Raw genomic sequence first — 22,525 nt, 5'->3', positions numbered from 1 at the left:
GGAGTAAGAAACCTGTTTCTTGCCTTCCAGTTTCCAGCGCCTGCCTTGTTATTTTGATAGATAATCGTAAGTGAATAAGAGGAGTCTTGCGCCGGGCAGCATTGGTAGTCTTAGGAGAGTGGCTGCTTTTCACACTGGTGCCTACACTTTGACCTGCAGACAGTGGGTCAGAGAGCTGGGTTATAGCTGCCTGGACTGCACCCCATTATATAGTTCCCTCCATTGTCCCTTGCTGTTACTTACCCTGTTATAGATGTAGTTGGTCATAGTCAGCACTGTCCTGTCCCACAACTTCAACCACTGAGTCCTCAGAGATAACAGCGGACATCTGATCCTCTAAGGGATACAGCTCCTCCTGGGGCGCTGGACAACCAACTCTGATCTGCAATTCTGCCTGAAGATTGGTTGTCAGTTTCTCCTCAAATTTTTGCTTGGCATCTTGCCAGTGCTTCTTACAATCTTTTGATCTGTTGGTTCACTCTGAGGGATGAGTTGAGTACGATGCCAAGGTTTCGGCGTGGCTTGAAGGTGTTGGTGGGCTTCTGAGGGCTGTCGGCCACCAGGTGTTGTCCCGTGCTGAAGGGGTGGTTCTGAGGACGAGGACTTCTCTCTTCTCAGTGTTGAGCTTAAGGCAGCTTTTGGTCCTCCAGACTGCGACTTCCTGAATTCCTTTCTGGAAGTTGAGTCTTACGGTGGCGGGGTCTTTGGTGAGGGAGAGGATGAACAGGGTGTCATCCGCATAGGAGACGATGTTGAGTCCGTGTTGTCAGACAATAGCGGTGAGGATGGCCATGTAGATGTTGAAGAGGGTCGGGCTTAGTAATGATCCCTGTGGAACTCCACAGGTAATTTCCCTGGGAATTGATAGGAAAGGTTGCAGTCTGATTATTTGACTTCAGTCTAGGGCTAATCCTTGTATGCTGGCATTGTGTAGTCTGATGGAACGGTGATGATTTAAACTCACTTTGCCACTGGATTCAAGCAAGCCGGGCTGAAGACGGCTGGAATGCCAAAAACCGGTCCTCGGAAACTTGTTTCCGGTCCAGGGAAGACATGGCTTGGCAGTTCGGGCTGGACTGTTCCCATGAGGCACAGGGTCAGACTGATTTGCATATAGCCATGTCTGAACTGGGGTGGTAGAGTGGGATAAAGAACGGTGATGAATTAAACCCAGATCTTTTGACTGGGTGTGAGTGTTTCATTGATTCAGATGCTCCGTCCATCACCACCCCCTTTTGTACGGCATTGTGTAGTCTAGCAATGAGTGTGCGGTGGGAGACGGTATTGAAGGCTGCTAATAGGTTGAGTAGAATGAGTACTGCAGAGTGGCCTTGGTCCCGGAGGATGCGGATGTCATATGGGTGGGAAGTAGGACAGTCTCTGTGCTCTGGTTGTTCAGAATCCAGATTGGGATGGGTCGAGGATGGCATTTGCTTTGATGAATATTGTCAGTTCTCTGTTGAAATGTTTTCTCAACATGGCCACAAAGGGGAGGAGCATGATGGGGTAGAAGTTCTTGAAGTCGGTGGGGTCAGCTTTCAGCTTCTTGAGCAGGGGTCTTTCTTCTGCACATTTCCAGTCATCAGGGAATGTGCCTGTTTCGAGGGTGGTGTTGATGGTGCACTGTAGTTCAGGTGTGATTGTAATGGTGTCTCTGTGGTAGATGTGTGGGGGCAGCAGTTCGTGCCGGCTCTTAAGTGGATGCCAATCATGGTTGGGGTGGTATGTACGGGTGTGATCGGCGTCCAGGTGGAGTTGCTGGGCTGGCTGGTGCGTCTGTGCAGCGGCCCGGCAGTGGCATCCAGTAGAAGGTCGAAAAAGTTTTTGTAGAGGTTTTTGATCTTGAGGTGGAAGTAGGTTCCAAGCTTTCCGCAGAGGTTAGAGAAGGGGTGATATTTGTGGCTATGCTAAGGGGGTTGGTGGATTCCTGCATGACAGTGAAGAGTTCTTTGGAGTTGGTGGAGTTGGCAAGGATTTTGATGTGGGTGAAGGTCCTCCTGGTGGTTCTGATTTAGTTGTGGTAGTACGTCATGGCGTCTTTGTAGGTTGCATGGTTTTCGGGTGTCTTGGTGTTTCTCCAGTTCTTCTCCAGGCATCTGCAGGTCCTTATGGCTTCTTGGAGATCAGCAGTGAAGCAGGCAGCTTTCCTGTGGTGCTGTTTATCTTGGTTACGTAGTGGGGCAAGCTCGTACGCGCATTTGGAGATCCAGGTGTGCAGTTCTATGGCTGCAATGTTGGTGTCTGATGCGGAAAGTGTGGTTGTTCTGAGTGAGCGCGGAATTGAGTTGGTTGCCGGTGACCTAGGTCCAGTTCCTTCATGGTGGGCGAGGGGCTGGTCTAGGTGCCCTGGGTTTGTCGACTGTGAAATGCACGTGGTTTTGGTCGGTCCTTGGGGGTTGCATTGTGTGGCTGAAGTGAATGCTGTTATCTGCTGCAAAGAAGTGGTCGAGGGTTTGTCTTCCTTGTGAGTAGGGGTAAATATGAGTTGTTTGAGTCCGATGAGGTTGAGGTTGTCATGAAGGGTGGTGGAGTTTGGGTCACTGGCATTTTTGGGGTTGAAGTTCAGGTCTCTGATGAATATGTAGTTCATTGTGGCGATGGCGTGGGGTACAATGAGGTCGGTGATGGTGGAGAAAAATAAGGGCCGGGGGGCCTACAGACAAGGGTTCCCCGGAGTGTGGAGTTAGGGCTGTTCTGGATCTGGATTTGCTTTCAGGTAAGCGCAACTTTTTTTTTCTTCTTAGTGGCGTTTTTACATTTTTGTTCATGCTAGGTGGTGACGGTAGGCCGGTTAGCATGTATTTTGTAGAAGCTAATTGGCCAAACGTAACATTTTGTACCATAGTATGACTTTTTTTTAACAACTTGACACTGAACTTAGCATCATTATTTTCAATTGCTAATCCACCCTATTGCCATATAGCGCCATATTGTACATAGGTTGCTAGCATTGCTTTAGGAATTGTTGAATGGCAGAGGTAAATGTTTTGATGCTCTGCGTCAAGGCAGCGGGACACCATTTCTTGCAAATATATCCCCAACGTGTGAAATATAAAAGTTTATGTACATAGCTAAGAGGAGGGAAAGCAAGTAGAGTGTCCATGGTAACTACATCTATGCAATCATGAACAGGTCCTGCTGGCACCCATGAAGTAATCTATTTTTGTGCAGCATAAGGCGATTGAACTTGTTAATCTGGGTAGTGATGGTGTTAAATCTGCGCTGGTGCTTCCATATAATGCCCAACTGTGAGTGCCTCTTCTTGGCCAGCTTTGTGTGGGTTTTCTACTGTCCAGAATTTTTGTCTGTTGCCTGTTGAGGTTGGGAGATGGCCATGGGGTGTGGCTGCTCCAGTTGATGTTGTAGGCAGGTGTGGTGCAGCAAATGTTGCCCATCTGCCCTGAGGCCTCTTTTCCTCACAGTTTTTACCCATCTTTTTAAAGCCCCTTGCTACCTTCTGATGTCTTCCCTATCATATTTTCCAGGAAGCAGACATTTTCCTTTTCTCTGCATTCACAGCGGCTACACAAAATAAATTATAAAACTTTATATGTTGGTTATACTAATCTTTGTTTAAGTAGGTCATAAACACTTAGGGCCAGATGTAGGTATCCAATGTCAGGCTCTGCTTTCTGGCCTCTTCGGGGCTGTGTTGCTATGCCTATTACCTCCCCTATAAAACGACCTCAGAGTCTGAAGTAAATAACACAGACTACTGAAGAAGTTCAACCGGGGAAGGAAAGGAAGGGAACAGCAGTGAGGGAGACCTGAAACGACAAAGAACAACTTGTTTAGTAGACCCTCCCTATATGGTGCTTCTAACCCACCCACTTCACTTGCAAACCCCGACCTAACAGAAAAGGATTGATAGTGTCACTTCTCGTACCTATAATGAAAAATACAAATGGATGCTTCTCAGGTAGACACGAAGTGAGGTGGTACCAGGCACACTACCCAGCTGTGAAAGAACCAGACAAAGAGTTTTCATATGAAATCCTGAACCAATAGGGATGTATCACGCAATGTGCGGACTAGCACACCTACCTAAAATAAGTAATACGTTTTCCTCAATGGGTGTGCTATATCCCTCTGAATATGTACCCCTCATGTGTCCCCTGAGTATGAAGAAAAGAAAAACACAAACGTAGTGATGTAACAACAAAGTATTTAGAACAGGAATAATAGTAATCCTCTGTTTTGGTTCACTTGAATAGTTGTAAACGTGCAGAGGGTGTTCAATCTCACACCCTTCTCGAAAGAGCACTGGAAACACACAACACAAAGAGTCAATGAGGAGTAGCCTCGGTTTCCTGGACTGGTAATAGGAATACTTGTGCAATCAAAGTTTCACTTTTTTCCCCCTCCAAGAGGAAAACACACGGAAGAATAAAACGCCACTTTTCCCAGCGTGGCACCAAAAGATTTACACAGTGAATTACCAGTGGCGCAGCCGCGCCATAGATTTTCCCCAGCCGGGAGAAATATCCAGGAACAAAATAAGGCTCCATGCCTCCAGTTCGCTAGGCACTGTTACCGCACAGTGAGCCTCAAGGAATCAGAGGTTCGCGGACTAACTCCGCTTTCTTACCGCAACAGTCTCGGAAACAAACCGTCCTCCGAGCAGGTACAAGAATTATCGGCAACGCCGAGGCTGCCGGGGCTCCTTTTGATTACGTGATGCGTACGCTCCGTACGTCCATCACGTCAATGCCCCATTGCCTGTTGGGAAATGTAGTTCCTAGGTTCCCCGATATGCGCGGAGCGCTGGGTTCAGGCTGTTTGTTCCCCTTGGACTTGCGACACATGACAGTACATCCCCCCTCACAAAGGGCGTGCACCGGGCCGAGGGCGGTCCGGGCACAAACGATGGAACCTGGCGACCAACCTGGGCGCATGCACGGCCCCCGCTGGCTCCCAAGAGTTCTCTTCAGGACCGTAGCCTTTCCAAGAAATCAGGTGCTGCAAACGACCCCTCACCCGTTTGGAATCCAGAATCTTCTGTACCTCAAACTACCTTTCATGTTGTACCCAGATAGGCTTAGGAGCACGGCGTACAGGACAAAGAGAGGATTTCAAGAGTGACACATGAAAGACAGGGTGTATTCTAAAGTGTGAAGGCAAACGCAACCTCACCGCAACAGGGTTGACGTGTGTAACCACCCTGTACGGTCCTCTAGTATTGAAAACACTATGTCTTTTGAATTTGATGTGTTTGGTGGACAACCACACCCAATCCCCCTTCCTGTACACCGGATTCAGCCTGCGATGTTTGTCTGCTTGCCCCTTGTATCTGTCCTTGGCCATCATCAGATTTTTTCGCGTGGCCAGGAGTACCCTGCGAATATGCAACAATCTCTCCTTTACCTCCGGCATCTTGGTGCATGCACTAGGCAACAACATGGGATCAAACCGGGGATGGTGTCCATATGAACTAAAGAAAGGTGTATGTGATGTAGATGAGTGCTGGGAACTGTTGTAGGCGATTTCCGCCACCCACAACCAGTCCACCCACTCATCCGAATTGTCCTGAACGTAACAACAGAGATACTGTTTCAAGGTTTGATTCTGTCTCTCCGACTGTCCGTCAGTTTGGGGATGGAAACTGATTGACACAGGGGACGTAATCTTCAACTCCGCACACCACATTTTCCAAAGGTGTGCTGTGAATTGCGCTCCCCTTTAGGACACAATATCCCTGGGAAGACCATGCAACCTCACTACGTGTACAAGGAGTAGGTGGACCAACTGACCAGCCGTTGGTACTTGCCTACAGGCCACAAAATGCCCCATTTTAGTCAGGTAATCCACCACTACCACTATGGCTGTTTTACCCTGATCTTTTGGAAGACCCACTATAAAATCCACGGAAAACCTTTCCCAAGGGTAAGTAGGGGTGGGCATAGGCTGAAGCAGCCCCTGTGGTTGTTGACGATCAGACTTCATTTGACTGCATTTCGTGCATTCTGCTACCCATTGGTGAAGATCCAGCCGAATCGAAGGCCACCAGAACTGTCTTAAGGTTTTCTCTAGGGTTTTTCCATACCCCATGTGACCAGCGCTAGGAATGGTATGACACCAAGAGAACACAGTGTCACGCAAAGTTTTTGTAGGAACAAGGATTTGAGTTCCTCTCATGGGTACGCCTTGTTTCATTCTCCATTCTGGATGATGTCTCAACCAAGTTCTCCACACGCAGGTTTGTATCCCGCCTTTCACCCCTTTCAAGAAATCGTGAGATTGGGTTACTCCGATGACATTGGAGGGATTGATGATGGCTCTGTTAGGGGTAGTGGCATGTAATGTTGGGTTCTCCTGTCGAGTCAGGGCGTCCGCTTTCTTGTTTACGGCACCAGGTCTGTATGTAACTATGAATCTGTACTCTTCAAAGAACAACATCCAACGGAGCTGTCGAGGTGTTAAATGTTTGGCTGCCCGCATGAACTGTAAATTTCGGTGATCCGTGAATACGGTGACTTGATGTTTTACTCCCATCAGCCAATATCTCCATTCCAGAAATGCGTCACGATGGCCAGCAGCTCCTTCTCCGCTATGGTGTAATTACACTCTGCCGGACTAAGTGTTCTTGACATATAGGCTATGGGGTGTGACTGGCCGGTAGCTGCTTCCTTCTGTGACAACAACGCCCCCAGAGCTGCTTCGGATGCGTCTGCCTCTACTGTAAAAGGCAGTTCGGGATTGGCATGGGTGAGCACCGGAGCGGTAGAAAAGGATGATTTTAACAGATCAAAGGCTTCTTGAGCATCATCATCCCACACAAAAGGCACATTCTTCCTTGTAAGACGGGTTAGCGGGGCCACTATGCCCGAGAAACCTTGGATGAAGCGCCTGTAAAAGTTAGCAAACCCTAACAGACTCTGTATGTCCTTGATGTTTTTTGGCCGAGGCCATTCTTTGATTGCCAGGATCTTCCTTTCTGCCATCACTTGTCCAGACGGAGTGAGCATGACCCCCAGGAATTCCACCGTTGTTACCTGAAACTCACATTTAGTAATCTTGCAATACAAGTGATGTGTCTGTAGTGCCTGTAACACCGACCTGACGTGAGTAATGTGTTCTTCTGTGGAGCTCGAGTGAATGAGTATATCGTCTATATATACGACGACATGGTGATCCAAAAAGTCTCTCAGCACTTCGTTTAGAAATAACTGAAACGTGGCTGGGGCATTACACAGCCCAAAGGGCATTACTAGGTACTCAAAAAGCCCATACCGCGTCTTGAAAGCTGTCTTCCACTCATCACCTTGTCGCATCCGTACAAGGTGATATGCTCCTCGGAGGTCCAGCTTTGTATATATGGTTGCTGACCGTACTTGTTCCAGTAAGACAGGAATCAACGGTAGGGGGTACTGATTCTTTACAGTGATGGAATTCAACGCCCTGTAATCAATGCATCATCTCTTCTCGCCATTCGCTTTTGGTATAAAAAAGAGTGGCGAGGCCGCAGGAGATCTGGAAGGACGGATATAACCCAGGGCAAGATATTTGTCCAGATATGCCCTTAAAGTCTCATTTTCAGGCACTGTGAGAGCGTATATCCGCCCATTGGGTATTTCTGCCCCGGGCACCAACTCAATCCGGCAATCATAAGTGCGATGTGGAGGAAGAACCTCCGCTTCCTTATCGCTGAATACAGCCTCGTAGGCCTGGTAATACTCAGGAAGAGACACCTCCTTCTCGGCTGCCATGGCTATTCTTTGAAGAGCTGCCAATGCTAACGATGGACGAGACGGCTCGTTGATGCAATGATTTTGGCAATAAGTAGACAAGAACTGGACTTTTCTCGTAGTCCAATGTATCGTAGGTTCGTGCTTCTGCAGCCAGGGGAGCCCCAAGATGATACCGTATTGGGGCGCCTGGATAATATTGAAGGTCATTCTCTCGCAATGCGTACCTTCACACGAGAGTACATATTCTGGGGTATGGTGTGTAATAGGTCCGGCCTCTAATTCCTTTCCATCAACAGCGTATACGACTTCGGGGTGTGCTTTGGGGATTAGACGCACTCCCAACCTGCTGGCCTCCACGGAATCCATGAAACAACCAGTAGCACCCGAGTCTATCATGGCCTTCACCTCTCTTTCTTCTGAACCCATCAACAACACCATTTTTAAAAACAAATGATTCTTCTCCTGATCGACGTCAGGTGTTATGGAAGGGATAACTGTCCTGCTTGATGGCTCCCCTTCTTCCACCTTCAAGCTTTGGAGTTTCCCTGCTCAGTACCCGCAGCACTGACAGCGGTTTGTCCTGTTCGAAATCTACCAGCCTTTGGTTTTACTGGACATTCCCTCAAGAAATGGCCCTTTTTGCCACAGTAAAGGCACAATCCCTGTTTGCGTCGGTAGTCTCTTTCCCCCACGGTTAATGAGGCCCTCACGGCTCCGATTTCCATAGATTCCGGTAGAGCGGCTGCTTTCTCACTAGAGCTGTGACTTTCGTAGGGTGTAATCGGCCTATCCTTCTTTTTATGGTCTCCTTTTCGTTCCTTCATTCTATGGTCCAAGCGTAGCGCTAAGTCTATCAGAGCAGTGCAGGTACGGGGTTGAGGGTCAATTTGAGCTAAGACGTCTTTCAGTTCCTCACAAAGACCCTGATAGAATATGGCTGTTTGCTTTATCTCGGGCCAGTCGGTTTCCACCACCAACAGACGAAAGTGGTTCAAGTAGGTCACTAAATCGTTATCTCCTTGTTTGAGCTTCAGCAGTTCCCGATCAGCAGTAAACGTTTCTGCCCTCCGGTCGAACGTCTTTGAAAATTCTGCACGAAACTCATCCCACTCATAAAGAAGAGGATTGTCTCTCTTAACCACAGGTACTGCCCATTGTGCAGCCTCACCCCCCAGGTACGAGATAAGAAAAGCCACTCTTGCTTGATTTGTAGCAAACATTTTTGGTTTTCACATAAAGTGTAACATGATTTGCGTTATAAACACCTGGACCTTTTTATTGTCTCCGTAAAACCACTCTGGCGGTGCCAAAGGGATCTGAGAAGGCATTTCTACCACCACCGAGGTGGATGCGGAGGGTCCCCCACCCTCTACTGTTGGGGTCCCAGGCAATTTATCTAACCGGGCTCTTAATTGTGCGTTCTCCGCCCTAGAGGCGGCCACCTCCCTATTTGACGCCGTGAGTTCTACCTGAACCTGTGCTAACGCAGCCAATACGTCATCTAAGGTCGTCATGGTTTTCTCGGGGATCAACACAGCCAATAACGGGGGCCGATAATTCTGTCAGGCTCTGCTTTCTGGCCTCTTCGGGGCTGTGTTGCTATGCCTATTACCTCCCCTATAAAACAACCTCAGAGTCTGAAGTAAATAACACAGACTACTGAAGAAGTTCAACCGGGGAAGGAAAGGAAGGGAAAAGCAGGGAGGGAGACCTGAAACGACAAAGAACAACTTGTTTAGAAGACCCTCCCTATATGGTGCTTCTAACCCACCCACTTCACTTGCAAACCCCGACCTAACAGAAAAAGATTGATAGTGTCACTTCTCGTACCTGTAAAGAAAAATACAAATGGATGCTTCTCAGGTAGACTAATATGGCTGGCGGTGTCTGTTAGAGAATAGCGGCGGACGGAATTCCAGACCCACCAGGCATCCTAATATGGCGGTGGGTGTTTGGAGGATCCGCAGCGGTTTTTATGCATCCTCCGGGCCGGTGGTGGCTTCCGCCGGCCCGGAGAATGTGGAAAAACCACAATCATAATCGGCCCCTAAGTTGGGCTGTCTCTTGATAATAATGACAAAAATGGGTGCCTACAAAACACATTTTATATACGGAGGGCAGCAAGTCATATTTCTTGTGTGCATGATGCCACAGGGAGAGATTGAACTCCTATTCTGCTTCTGTGGATGTGAGGTGTGTGTACGAGTGAGAGTGATGCTGAGCAAAGTTGTCTGGTGGGTTGGTGGAAGTTAAGCAGGTTATTGAGTTATGCAGGTTCCATGTTATATAGGGATTTGAATGCATGAGTGAGTAATTTGAGCCCACAGTGCTTCTGGATGGGGAGTCAGTGAAGCTCTCAGAGGAGTGGCGTGGTGTGGGTTTGGTACAGGAGGTTGAGGTGGTGGTGTTTGGATAGTTTGAAATCTGAGAGTACATGAGTTGGAATGCCAGTGTGGAGTGTTCAGTCTGCTTGTGATTAGGGCATGCATGATGATACGTCTTGTGTCCAATGGGAGCCACTTGATGATGTTATGTATGATCGGAGTATGTGTAGACATGAGGAGGTGACAGAATTGCTCTGGGAATTCATGGAGAGGATGTGGAGCAGGGGCCAGAGCTGCATACTCAGAAAATGGGGAGCTGGGTTCGAGTCTCAGTGTCGGTGCAACATCCTGTGATTCTGGGCAAATCATGTAATTTCCCCATGACCAATGGACAGAGCCTGGATACCCTTACGGGTGAAAAGCAGTGCTATATAAATCTGCAAAAAAAACATGGTGAGGTTAGTGTCTAGGATGAGGCTAGTTTCCTAGCATGGTCAGTTAAGGTGGGTTTGAGTTGAGGATTGGCAGGCCCCCGGGTGGAGTCCCAATGTGATCTCTTATTCCTGAAGATCAACACTTTAGTTTTGTTAGTGTTTCACCTTAGGCACTTTTCTTTCATCCAATTGGACACACTGGTAATGCGTTGTTTGAAGTTTTCCTTAGTGGCGACAATAACGTCTGAGAGGGAAAAAATAGCTGGGTGCCATCAGTATAGCAGATGAAGGTGATTCCAGGGGATCTGATAATGTTTTTCAGAGGTGTCATGTATATGTTGGAAATGTTGAAAAGTGTACGGCTGAGTCTGCGGTTCCCTCTGGGACTCTTGGCGTGAGGTAGTTGGGTTCTGATGTGAATGGCGAGAGCCTGAGTTGTTGTGTTCTTCTGGAGAGGAAGGACACTATTAATTTTAGTGCTGGTTCTTATAATCCACCTGTGTGTAGCATGGGGCTGAGTGTGTAGTAGGAAACAGTGTCAAAAGTAACCCGGGATGGTTAACTCCGCTCCGCTTGTGGAGTTTGTGGTGTTATCCGCACCCAGAGAGATTTTTTCTCATTCGCGATTGTCAACATCAAGTTAGCGAAGCATAGAAAATCAACCTCCTGGCAAGATTTCTCAACGCGGGAGGTCAGGTTTCTCATTGCGAGAAGGTGTGAAGGCTCACAACTGCCTGTGCTGAGAAACTGCCCATTCGCGCTGAGAAAGATGCTTCTCATGTAAAAATGTACTTGAGCGGCAGAAATGGATAGCAGTTTTTTTTGCACCCTACAAAGTTCTGCGTAGTGCAACCCTACAAACTCTGCCCAGAGTTAGTCAAAAGCAGAAGAGAGGCTAAGAAGGAAACAGGCAGAAGTATGTCCATGGTTGAGGATGGTGCCAATGCTTAGTGCTGTTCCTGTGCTGTGGCTGTTTCGGAATGCTGATTATGATTTGTCCAGGAGGTTTTGGCATTGTAAGTGTTCTAAGTTGTCTGATGGCCCTCTCAATGACTATCAATGACTTTTGCTGGTTATGAGGAACATATAGAATGGACAGTCAATGCTAAGTACTTCCGGGTTGGATCAGTGAGTGCGCACTTATCATGGCTTTTACCATGTTGTAGATATCATCTGTACGGGGTCTGTGGGAGCCACTGAGTAGACTGTCTTCATTATTGCTGCAGTGTACTCAATAGATTGAGGGTTTCCATGCTGACAGTTTGTAGTATTTTGTTGATGAGGTTAGCAGGCTCGTAAAGTTGATGCAGATCTTTGCAATTTTTTCATGGAAGTAGTGGGAGAGGTCATTAAATATCATGGGTGTATATTTGAAAAGGGGCATAAACCACACATCTCTGACTGAAATCTTACGTAACAGAGTTCATACAGTTATTAAGCCATCCGAGGCCACTATGCATCAATGTAGGCTTTGTGTACCATTTGAGTGACCTTCTATGGCGCACGCTAAATGCAAAGGCTCACTAAACTGGAGGCCTAAACTATTAATGAATGAACTAGAGATTACATCATGCAAGGGCATTAAAGGTAAGATCAGTTTGTAATGGATGTGACTATCGCAAAGATCCCTTATATGGGTTGGCCGGTTAAAACTATGGTGTCTGATGTAGCGGAGGCACCTGAGGGACCAGAAAAAGATCAACCTAGAAGTAGAGTGATATTCACCTGGTTATCTGGTCAAAAACATGGGGAAGGTTTGATCTAGCAACCTGGAATATGAACAGACTGAAAAACAATGTTGAGAACACTGACTGTGTGAATTGTATTTCCAGTTACAATATTGTATGTTTTCAGGAAACCTGGTGTGTAAATCCAGTGTTTTTTTTTCCCATTTCCGTCCAGCAATTGGCTTGCAATCAGGTCGAGCAAAGGGGGGCCTACAGATACGTGGTGGTGAAGGCCCTGTGAGATTCTGCCATCAGACGGTACACAGACATAATATCGACTCCAAAATATCGTTTGGACATAATATCGACTCCAAAATATCGTTTGGAGAAAATATCGACAGGACAGAATATCGACAGCCAAAATATCGTTTTTAAGGTAAGTGAAGTAATATCGTTTTTAAGGTAAGTGAAGTAATATCGTTTTTATTTTTAGGGTTCAGGGTCAGTTTTGGGTTTTTGGGTAAAGGGGTATTTTTAGGGTTCAGGGTCAGTTTTGGGTTTTTGGGTAAAGGGGTATTTTTAGGGTTCAGGGTCAGTTTTCAGTTTTTGGGCAAAGGGGTATTTTTAGGGTTCAGGGTCAGTTTTCAGTTTTTGGGTAAAGGGGTATTTTTAGGGTTCAGGGTCAGTTTTCAGTTTTTGGGTAAAGGGGTATTTTTAGGGTTCAGGGTCAGTTTTCAGTTTTTGGGTAAAGGGGTATTTTTAGGGTTCAGGGTCAGTTTTCAGTTTTTGGGTATTATTTTATTATATTTTATTACTATATATATATGTTTAATAAATATGAAATAAAAAAATATGTATTTAACTTTCATTAATTATTGAATTATTATAAGTTAATTTAAGTAATTTTAAGTATATTTTAGTAATTAATTATTAATATTAATTTAATTTAACACTGTTTTTAGTAAATACGATATTTTTTACAACTATATTTTTGTAAACGATATTTTGTACTCGATATTTTTTGTACTTACCTGTTTGTACATACAAACTCGATATTTTTGCTGTAGATATTTTTTCCTCGATATTTTGGGTAGTCGATATTTTGGTAGTCGATATTCTTTCAGTGATCCCATCAGACACTGTAATGAGGCTCATGTTAGGAGCCGGGTGCCTTGCCTAACCTAGCACAGGCATATAGTAGTGACTGATCAGAGGAATAGTCTAATAGAGGATGAGGTATGGAAGTGCTGGACCCACTGTCTCAGATATGTAGCAGGATGTCACATCCCGAGGGGCTCAGTCGCCCTTTACAACTTCAGTCTATGAATGAATGAATGACCAACTTCTAAAGCACAAACAATTGCCCAAAAGCGTCAAGGCACTAAAGCGGTTCCACTGCCAGAAAGATAGAAAACAGCTAAAGGGTAAAAAGCCAGGTCTTTAAAGTCTTACGGAAGGAGAGGTATGACTCAAGACAGGAGATCGATATAGGGAGAGTTTTCCAACATTTACAGGCCCCCACAGCAAAAGAGAGAGATAAACAGAAAAATCTTTCTAACGGTCTTCACAACAGAGAAACAGGGTGAAACAGTCCTATTAATCTGGAGATCAAAAGACAGCTTGTTGTCCTCTATGACACCAAGATCCTTTCCCGAAGCAGCAAGACAAGGACATAGTCTAAGCATTGCTGCCCACCATGAGTGGGTCCGTATAGTTTGCAGGCTACCAAAGACCAGAACCTCAGTTTTGTCTTCATTAAGTCGAAAGTAGTTATTTACCATCCAAGATGCCACAGCCTGCATGTGGTTGTTGAAATTGGTGGTGGAGCCCTCTATATCCTTTGTGTTAGACACAATTATTTGTGTATCAACAGTGTAGGATAAGACCTCCAGCCCAAAGGATCTAACCAGCTTATATAACAGAGAAATATATATATTAAATAGAGTGGGGCTCAGAGACGAGCCATGCGGCACTCCACAGAAAAATTGGGTTCAGAGTCAGAGTAAAATTGATCCAGCTTTACTTTCCGTCCCTGAGTCCAGGTGAGTCCAGGTGTGTGAGGGGTAGGCTGGGCCAACAGACACAGCCCTGTGTGGTAGGGGGAACATCGTTTACAACGTGGTGAAAGCACTGCGATGCCTTTACAACGATGCCATTACAACGCAAGTCGTTACTACGACTTGCGCTGGATGGCGCTGTTGTATAAGAAATATTGCAATTTTATATTCCAACACCTTCCCTACTGTTACGTGGACTGGTGTTGGAATATAAAATTATAATATTCCACAATCCACGCCCCACAACGCAAGTCGTTGTAACGACTTGCGTTGTAATGGCTGCGTTGTCATGTAACGCGATCTAAAAGATCGCGTTGTACTGACATACATCCGTGTGGTAGCACCAGGGTTACAGGCTCTTTGGTTTGCTTATCTTTAAATACCCAGGGTAATCTTTAAGGGGCCTTTGCCATTACCTTACAGCATCCACAGGCCTCCAGGTGGGATATTGGCTCTGTAAGTAGTTAATGGCAGACGATCGCCTATGTCTTCTAGGGTGAACCTTGCTCGTTGTTTTTGGCAATGTGTTAGCTTTGAACACCAGCGAAAAATGTTTTCACTGCAGTCTCAGCTTCTATATCTACCCCTATCAGCCCTCTACATGAGGGTCAGCGCACCCTTAAGGTGATTTACCTGCAGATTTTGGACCAGATTTCTCACAGCTCAGTACCCAGGCATCTCCGAAAACTCCATGTTGGTAATCGTAGTGTTTTGTGCCCCGATGTGCAAGATAAATGCAGGATATTATTTCCTGGCCGGCAGAGCAGAACAAAGGTGCAGCCATCTTGTGGATTTGTTGTATGGAATACTCTGTCACAAACATGGCAAATATCCTATTTGCTCTATTACTAGGTCATTATACCCTGTGGCACCTGTATTAAGGTGCACGGGATAGGTGTCACATTTGTGTTAGGGCAACACGTTGGGTAAAATTTAATTCAGGGCTATTAAGTTATTGTTTTATTCTCTGAAGGGTAGAGGAAATTGCTGAAGTGTACCAACAGAGATCCCACTGTATGTGGGTAAAACATCCTGTGTTATCCTGCTTTGAACTTTTTGCTCTGATCATAACAGGTTCAGTGGGACATCTCGTCAAAGGTATGCAGCATTGTGGACCCTGATCAGCCTTGCCCTGCCAGATGATTGCTGCTTCCCAAAAAGTTACCAAGTCTGAAGGTAAAACCCTGAGCCAGGGCAAGGCAATACATCTTTCTGTCTGGAGTACCACTCTCCAGCACTGCAAAATCCAGGATTGTTCCACTGAGTGCAGGTACTGAAAAAATCAGCTTATCCTGCACATCTTGGTGATGCTACATAGGACTTTGAGGGACATTACTCGGACCTGTTAGAAGGTCAAAGGCTTGACTGGGATGTTTTCTTAGTTTTGTTCTTAACTTGAAAATTGTTGGTGCTTCTTCAACATAGCAGACATGTCTTTGGAGCTTGCTAGCTTCTTGTAATACTGTCATCTGCGGCGTCCCGCAAGGATCATCACTCAGCCCCACCCTCTTCAACGTCTACATGAGCCCCCTCGCAACCATCGCACGTCAACACAACCTCAACATCATCTCCTACGCTGATGACACTCAGCTGATCCTCTCACTCACCAAAGACCCAATCACCGCCAAAACCAATCTACATGAAGGGATGAAAGAAGTAGCCGAGTGGATGAAGCACAGCCGTCTGAAACTGAACTCAGACAAAACGGAAGTCCTCATCTTAGGTGCATCCCCTTCCGCCTGGGACGACTCTTGGTGGCCAACGGCCCTAGGAAAAGCTCCCATACCGACGGACCATGCACGGAACCTGGGCATCATCCTGGACTCCACTCTCTCGATGACCAGACAAGTCAACGCCGTCTCATCATCATGCTTCAACATCCTACGCATGCTCAAAAAAAGTTTTGCTGGATCCCCACCGAAACAAGAAAAACGGTCACCCACGCACTGGTTACAAGCCGTCTGGGCTACGGAAACACCCATTACGCAGGTACCACTGCAAAACTGCATAAAAAACTCCAACGCATCCAAAATGCTTCAGCCAGACTCATCCTCGACATCCCCCGCACAGACCACATTTCCGTCCACCTGAAAGACCTTCACTGGCTCCCCGTCAACAAGAGGATAACATTCCGTCTCCTCACCCACGCACACAAAGCCCTTTACGAACTTGGACCTGATTGTCTCAACACGCGCCTTTCCTTTTACTCCCCCACCCGCCAGCTGCGTTCGTCCAACCATGCCCTCGCCGCTGTTCCGCGCATCCACAAAGCCACCATGGGGGGAAGATCCTTCTCCTACTTAGCGGCCAAAACCTGGAATTCCCTTCCCATCCACCTCCGCCTTACTCAAAACCACCTAGCCTTCAGAAAACAGCTTGAAACCTGGATATTCGATAAGTAACCCCCCCCCCCCCCCTTCCTCAAGCACCTTGAGACCCTCTGGGTATGTAGTGCGCTCTATACATTTTTTACTTGACTTGACTTGACTACCAGGGGTTTATTGGAGATGCTCCTAGACGTTGATATATATAACCAAATTGTTTATTTTTAGGTGGTATGAGCACCCCCTTCCAATTAGTAACTCAATTTTTCAAAGAAATATTCACAATGTGGTGATTTCCCACACTGGAACATTGAACAGATTTTGAATGAATTTGATGGGACACATGGCTATGCTTTAAGTTTTAAGTATTTGTTTAAAAAAAGACTAAAAACAAAAGAGCCCAAAACCAAACTTGTTCAAAGAAAGAATACCAAGTGCATATTATGACGGATTCAGTATGGTGGCAGAAATAGCATTGTTGTATCTGTTTACATTAAGATGATGGGACATGAGGCACAACTCACAACATTATACTTTGCAAACAGGATGCTAAATATTTCTAAGCTTCACTCAGCTGACATCAAAGAAGAATAGAATATGGATGAGGTTTGGAACACATTCAAATCAAACTGAATTCTTTTCATCAATCATTTGTAATGTAGATGACTTAATATAAAAATAGGTGCACACACAGAAGAAGTATAGTTTGAAACTTTGAATAATTGAAAATGGCATCATTTTCTGAGCTGAAAGAGCTCCACGAACGACACTTGGATGCACCTATGGTGCTGGAAACATTTACTGCAAAGGAGTCTGCCTTCCTTGTTGATTCAGTTATTCAGCTGTTACCTTCTTTCAACAAAATATTCACCTCAGGTATGTTTCTTATAACTCCTATTATCCGAGCTGAAGATGTGGAGAAATATTACTGTTGTACAAATATATGCTCTATGTTTATGCTTTGAATTCTAAAAAATATAGTGAGTGCTTCTTTGCTTTCAGTGCATTTATTGTTCCATCAGTTCTGGTTATTTAAAGACAAGAATTAATAATAAATGTATTTCAAATTTGTGTTACTAATGAAATCAAAACCAGGAATAGACATTTCACAGCATGAACAAATGTAAAATCTTGTGCTCTCGTCAAAAGCACATTGATGATGAAAAGTACATTGTAATGTATATTTATATTTACAATCCATCCATAACAACATGTACAATGTGCATTGAAAAGCAAGATGAATGTCAATAATGGCATTATTTTCACTGAAGTTGCACCAATAATGTACATTTCAAAACTAGAAAACTGGAATAAAACTAAGGAGGCTGTTTCTGCAACTCAGTATATAGAATGCACTAGTGAATGAGATGGGATGAATTATCCAGATCTAATCTCAATAAAATCCTGTGACGATAAAAGCATGCTGCTTCATGAATGGAATATACAAATGTATGTCCCTAGTTCTTTTTATGAATCTTTTATATCTCACTGTTCCGTGATAATACAGCTGCAGATGTTCTACCATAGATAACGTAAACTAAAATCAACCTCACATTAGACGCAAAACGTAGCCCATATGCGCATTAGCTTGCCCCACTCATGAATAGTGCATGGGCTGCATTCAAAAGTACATTGGTGCACCACATCTCGGTAGATGTCAGTGGAATTTCCATTGTCGCATATTTAAATTTTAAAGTTTAAAATTTAACATTTTTGTTATATTGGGATACTGTGGCACTGTTCACAAACGTTAATGTACTACTAGTAGAATGTACTCCTACAATATTAGGTATTTTACTACTTTAGGTATTAAAAAGCAGTATAAAGTTGCTCAAAAATTTAGATTAACTTTTCTACACCCCCTCAAACAGATGGAAAGTTACCACTGCTGGAGGGATGTACAACGTCCATTTTCTGTTTCCCATTGTCAGGTAAAACCTGTTGATGGGGACGAATAGTGACCTCACACCCAGTGAAAACACTCCCTGGATACAGGTTGAAATATTTTTTTGATTTGTTATACTCCGCGGACACCAGTGTGTGTGACGCTCTGTAGATTCTGACATGCATGGGCATCTGTGGGCACTGAGCAATAGACGAAGCTCTCCTAAAAGGTTACAGGCACCATAAGGACAGCAAACACAAAAATACCCAAAAAATATGAGAGGAATTCTTGCAGTTTGTCTAACCACTGGGATTCACTCATGGTAGTATTCTGACCCATTGTATGTATACTAACCATGCCACCTCAGATCACTCCAGTCCCAGACATATGCAAATTAGTCTTGGTAGAGCTTCAATATGAAAAGTCCAGCCTGAAGTGCCCAGACAGGTCCTCTCTGAAATGGAATATGTGCCACCCAAGAAGGGTTTGAGATTTGTTGGGCCTCATCATTCATGTGTAGGTTGCTTCCAGGGGCTCAGTGAGCAATGGCCCCTTAACCACTTAGTGGCATATTTAGAAACAAAGTCATGTAGTGCAGCAAGCCAATTTGCTGGCTTGCAGGATAGGGAAAAGGCAGGAATGTGCCATATTTTATGAGAATTTCTGCTATTGTCGCTGTGCTGGTGTCATTGTGGCTGCCTAGCACCAACGCAGGCACCCTTTCACCATGGGGATGACTGTGTTGCACGAAGGATTGATTTGTGAAGGAAGGGACACTTTCTTGCACAAAATCAATCAAGAGTGGCATATCCTCAGAATGCAGCACAAACAGAAAGAGGAAGTAACAAGGACGATCTGGGAATGTGTAAAAAAATATCATATAATTTGCATGAGAATAACCTGTGTGGCCCCCCTTCTCTTCACATATGAGGTCGGACCCTGGGGGATTGGGTCCCTGGGGCTAAAATCATATGTTGGGAGTTTTTTTTTGCCCCTTACCCATTAAATATGTTGCCGTGGTGCCCAGGGCCAAGAGTGGCACGGGGAGGGGTTGTGTGGGTTGGCTGCCTTTAGCGAGTTGGCCACAGAGACTGGTCGTGGGCCAGTCCTTGTGACCAACCTACCACTGCACATGGGCAAAAACTGTTAGGGTTAGTTGTATGTGGTAGGTTGGCCACAGTGCATGACCATAAGCCTGGCCTTGTGGCCAACCCCACACTGCACACGGCCAAAGGCCGGTTGGCCGCAGAGCCTGGCCATATGCCTGTCTCTGCGGTCAACCTAATGCCGCTCAAAACAGGAGGCTTTGCACTGTGTTGGATTAATGTTTGGTATTTAAATATTTCTGTACTTTGAAAAAAATGAGAAATTCACTGAAAAAAGCAGGATGTTATAGTTAGGAAATAGTTTTAAGGTGAAATATTTTTGCAGGACACTGGTCTTGTTGGGCACCAGATTTAATTGATTGAATTAATTTATAAGTGTTTCCTCCGAAGGGACCTTAACTGAGGAAAGACTGGTTTGACCAGATGTGGCTATTGGAAATTGCCCATCCGGTTGAATGGCTATCTTACCTGCAGTATATTTGTTGAAGATGTTGGGAATTTTTTCTAGAAGGAAGTTGGCCAGAGCATCACACAAACTTTGATGTATTACTGAAGTGTTGGGGCTAGCTGGTACTACCAATTTTATTTATAACTAGAAAAAGAGTTTTGTTGGCATCATAAGCTGATTTTATCTGCTCAGAGAAGAGGAAGTTTTAGCAGCTTGGATATGTTTTTTGTCTTCTGCTATTTTTTTTTTTTAGATCATTTTCTCCTCATCCTCATTTCTTTCTCCATTTCTGTTCCTGCCTACAGCAATTTTCGCCTTGATATACTAAGGATTTCATTGTACCCTGCCTGGGATACTTTCTTAGCCATGGTTTTTTTGTTTGACCAGCACAATAATGTCTAAATTAGAGTTTAGCCAGTGTTAAAACATTTCAATGCTCTGTTCCAGATTATCAGCAGGTTGCCAGGGTATGGAGGTAAGGGAGTCTCTCAGTTCGACCAGCTGTATCTTGTGCCAGGCTCTACTAGGGTTTAGTTGAATTGTGTCTCTGTGCCTGGAAGTTTCCTAAAACTTTATCTATCAGTTAACTGCCCAAAGGTCTAACCAAATGAGAGGAAAAGAGGGTAGTAGGTTAATCTCTAGGTAGTTGGATAAGATCCCATCAAGCATGTGTCCAGCTTTATGCGTTGGGTCTTTGGAGATGTATGGGTCGGGTCTTTGGAGATTAAAGATAATCCAAGTGCATTCATTGCATCAATAAGTGTTAGGGAGTCTTATCAGTTTCATTTTTCAGATGGAAGGTAAATTCACCTAACACTGAGAAATTCTCAATAAGAATAGATATTTCAAGAATTATTTATTTATTTTATTTTATGGAGTTTATAGAGCGCGCAGCTACCCCCTGGGGGGTGTCCCGGCGCTAAAATCCAGGGGTACCCAAGTGAAAAGGGGAAGTGAAAAAAGAAGGAGATGAAGGGGAGACTAGAGTCCGGAGAAAAGCCAGGTTTTAAGTTTGGCTCGGAAAATGGTTTCAGAGGGACAGAACCTCAGCTCAAGCGGAAGGAAGTTCCAGAGTCTGGCAGCAATGACACCGAAACCTCTGCCGCCGGTTCTGGACAGTCTGAAACGGGGCGAGATCAGGAGGCGGAGGTCATTGGATCTCAGGGATCTGGTGGAGCGAGATATCGAGACCCGATTTTGCAGGTAAGTAGGACCGAGGTTGTTGACGGCTCGATAGGTAAGAGTGAGGACCTTAAACTGGATGCGGCTAGCCACCGGGAGCCAGTGGAGTTTCCTCCGGTATGCAGAGACAGATTGACGGTACGGGATATTACCGATCAGTCTGGCTGCAGCATTCTGGACGATCTGCAGCCGACCAATCAGGTACTGAGGGGCCCCTGCATAGAGGCTATTGGCATAGTCCAGGTGGGACGTGATAAGGGCCTGGGTGACTGTACGGCGGGAATCCATGGGGAGGTACGGAAGGATCTTTCTTATCATGCGTAGTTTCATGAAGCAGGCGGAAGTAACTTTGTTGATCTGAGTTTTACATGACAAGGAGTCATTAAATTGGAAGCCAAGGTTCCGTGCCGAGTGAACCGGGGATGGGGCAGGATCAAGAGCCGTAGGCCACCACCAAGGAGAGGGGATAGAGGTTTTCTGATTGAAAAACAGAACCTCTGTTTTGTCTGCGTTCAATCTAAGGTGGTTCGTAGTCATCCAGCCACTGATGTTAAGGAGGCATTGGCGGAAGTGGAGAAATGCGGAGTCCGAGTGGTCCCGAATCATGTTAAGCTCATCACAAAACCACTTCTGGGTCCTGGTGGATGGTAGATAGGCATTCCTTTAAAAGGCTGTGAGTCCGGTAGCTACATTGAGAAGGTTAGAGCCTCAAAGCCAGGGGTGGTTTCTGCCTCAAAAGGTATTTTGAAATAGTCACGGAAATGACAGCAAGCTCTGCCCTCTTTTAGTTGCTTGTCTCACCGATCAATACCATATCCAGAGTGGCTGCAAAAAATTCTGGGCCAGAGTCACAGTCTGCCTGTGTTCAAGACACTTGCAAGATGTAAATGGAAAATTACTGGGCCTGCCACAATGAATTTTACGATCATACACAAGTCTTGTAAGGAGAGAAGTAAAAAAAGGTACAAAACTCAACCAATAGTTACCATTCTTATTACATGGCTCAAAGATGAAGTGATGTGATTGGGTGAAGAACCAGAGATAGCTCAATTTGTTCTTGATACTTTGGAGAAGAAGGAAATCTGTTAGAGTTGTGCTCAGTAGAAGTGAATTTATTTGGGGCTGAAAGAGACTGGTGTCTTCAGCTGCATTAAAGAAAGAACTCCAAGTACAGGTATACATTTTGTTGTGAAGTGTCAGTAAGTGTGCTAATGTTGGTAACCATATTCTACAGTGTGTTTACCGAGTAAAAAACTGTTTGCTGAGTGGTAGATCTCTTAATATAGCTTTTGCCAGGTAGACACTAGAATGTAGAAATATCAGCAAGTGTAGCAGATTGTGTTGAAAAATTAAGTATTCCAACTGTATGTCCTTATAAGTAAAGGAGGCAGTGTTTCTTCAATAATAAAA

General features: G+C 45.2%; 1 protein-coding gene across 1 annotated transcript in view; it reads left to right on the top strand.

Moving 5' to 3' along the window:
• Positions 1 to 17,221: 17,221 nt before the first annotated feature.
• Positions 17,222 to 22,525, top strand: part of LOC144752093 (nicotinamide N-methyltransferase-like) — an 86,046-nt gene continuing 80,742 nt past the window's right edge. The window contains exon 1 of the mRNA XM_078640040.1: positions 17,222 to 17,370. Within this exon, the coding sequence (XP_078496166.1) occupies positions 17,223 to 17,370 (148 nt within the window). The 5' untranslated portion in view covers position 17,222. The remainder of the gene's footprint in view (positions 17,371 to 22,525) is intronic.

Source organism: Lissotriton helveticus, chromosome 4_2 (assembly GCF_964261635.1).
Source record: "Lissotriton helveticus chromosome 4_2, aLisHel1.1, whole genome shotgun sequence".
In the NCBI taxonomy this organism is placed as follows: Eukaryota; Metazoa; Chordata; class Amphibia; order Caudata; family Salamandridae; genus Lissotriton; species Lissotriton helveticus.
The sequence above is the reverse complement of the archived record's forward strand: the minus strand, read 5'-3'. Positions and strand labels throughout refer to the sequence as shown.